This window comes from Octodon degus, unplaced genomic scaffold, assembly GCF_000260255.1.
Source record: "Octodon degus isolate 3935 unplaced genomic scaffold, OctDeg1.0 scaffold00080, whole genome shotgun sequence".
NCBI lineage: Eukaryota > Metazoa > Chordata > Mammalia > Rodentia > Octodontidae > Octodon > Octodon degus.
This window is the reverse complement of record NW_004524656.1, coordinates 138595-140251: the sequence shown is the minus strand read 5'-3', so window position 1 is coordinate 140251 and position 1657 is coordinate 138595. Positions and strand designations below refer to the sequence as shown.

At 38.9% G+C, this 1657-nt stretch overlaps 1 protein-coding gene across 1 annotated transcript in view; it reads left to right on the top strand.

Moving 5' to 3' along the window:
* The window catches only part of LOC101585471 (AFG3-like protein 2), a 23552-nt gene that overhangs the window by 19277 nt on the left and 2618 nt on the right, over positions 1-1657 (top strand). The window contains exon 2 of the mRNA XM_012515824.1: positions 1196-1391. Coding sequence (XP_012371278.1) covers positions 1196-1391 — 196 coding nt within the window. The remainder of the gene's footprint in view (positions 1-1195; positions 1392-1657) is intronic.

Genomic DNA, 1657 nt, shown 5'->3' with positions numbered 1-1657 from the left:
TTAAGAGATCCTTTCTTACCTTTTCACTAGCTACACCAGCATCTTCAAGATCTGAAACTCTGTCTTCACATTCACTTAAACGGTTTTGCAAGGTTGTGATTGAGAGAAACATTTAATTTTTAATTAATTAGTATTTAGTTTTCTGAGTATTGCTTAATCTTAATTTTTGTTTTAAGATTTATACTATATCTTTCACTTACAATTTATTTAAAAGGCATGGTATGATATTTTCTCCTAGTATTACAAACTTTAAAAAGTGTATTTCCATTTTCCATTGACTTTATATTACTTCTTCCCTGTCTTTTGTACACACACACACACACACACACACACACACACACATATGAAAAAATATGTGTGTAACCTGAAATGATTGGTACTGTTTCATAAAAATCTTTAATGACCTTTTATTTTTTTTTTTATTTTTTTGCGGAACCAGGGATTGAACTCAGGCCCTTGCACTTGCCAGGGAAGCGCTTATTCCACTGAGCCATCTCCCCGGCCCAAGTATATATTACAGGGTCTACAGGGTCTCACTACACAGGTCAGATAGTGATCCTGTTTCGTTTTTGTTTTTTCGGGAACCAGGGATTGAACTCAGGGTCTCGTGCTTGCCATGGAAGCGCTTATTCTACTAAGCCATCTCCCCAACCCAATGACCTTTTAAATAAGGGTTCTTCTAATATATTTTATATACTCCTACATAACTATCATTTTGAGAGCTCTTTATTGTTTATCCAGGAACATACTGCAACTTCTTTTGCCTTTTGAATTGTGCTTTTTGTTATTTCCTACATTCTACATCTGGAGATATTAGAATACTTCCAGTTTGTATAACTGGAAAATATTTTACTTTTAGTTTTCAAAGGTATGTTTGCTAAGTATAAAATTCAGAGTAGACGGACTTTTTTCTTTCTTTCAGTCTTTTAATTAGTCTAGTTTCTTACACACTTGGTCTTTTTTTTCTTTCTAATATGGAATAAGATGCTATTTACTTTTGTTTTCCATAGCTAATATTCTTTATGAATGTGCTTTAATGACATTTTTTTACAATAAGTTTTGGACAATTTTATTTTTGTATATCTTGGTATGACTGTATTCAAATTTCTTGCCCAAAAGTTTCATTTTTTTGGAAATGTGATGTTATAAGTTCAATTAAATTCGGAAATTTTAAATCTTTAAATATTTATTGCAGCTCGCGGGGTCTGGCCGCGCCGCGGGCCGTAGCCTTTCTGGAGGCCGCCAGCTGTCATAACGCTCCGCTGCCTGCTGCTGTGGGGCCGGGGCGGATGCCGGGCACGCGGGCTCGCCCCCTGCTCATGCCCAGCAATGGCGCGGGCCGCGGTGGGCTGCACAGCCTGCGCACTCTCTGTCAGTACGCTACAGGACAGGTGACGGCCAGCCAAAGGTCTCTTCTGACAGATGTGATTGCTGCATACCATAGGTTCTGTTCCCGCCCTCCCAAAGGATTTGAAAAATACTTTCTTAATGGAAAGAATGGGAAAAAAGCTAGTGAATCTAAAGAAGTTGCAGGAGAAAAAAAAAAAAAAGAACCCAAATCAGCAACTGCCCCACGCTCTTCTGGGGAAGCAGGTGGCGGTGGAGGAAAACGCCGGGGCAAGAAGGATGATTCCCACTGGTGGTCAAGGTTCCAGAA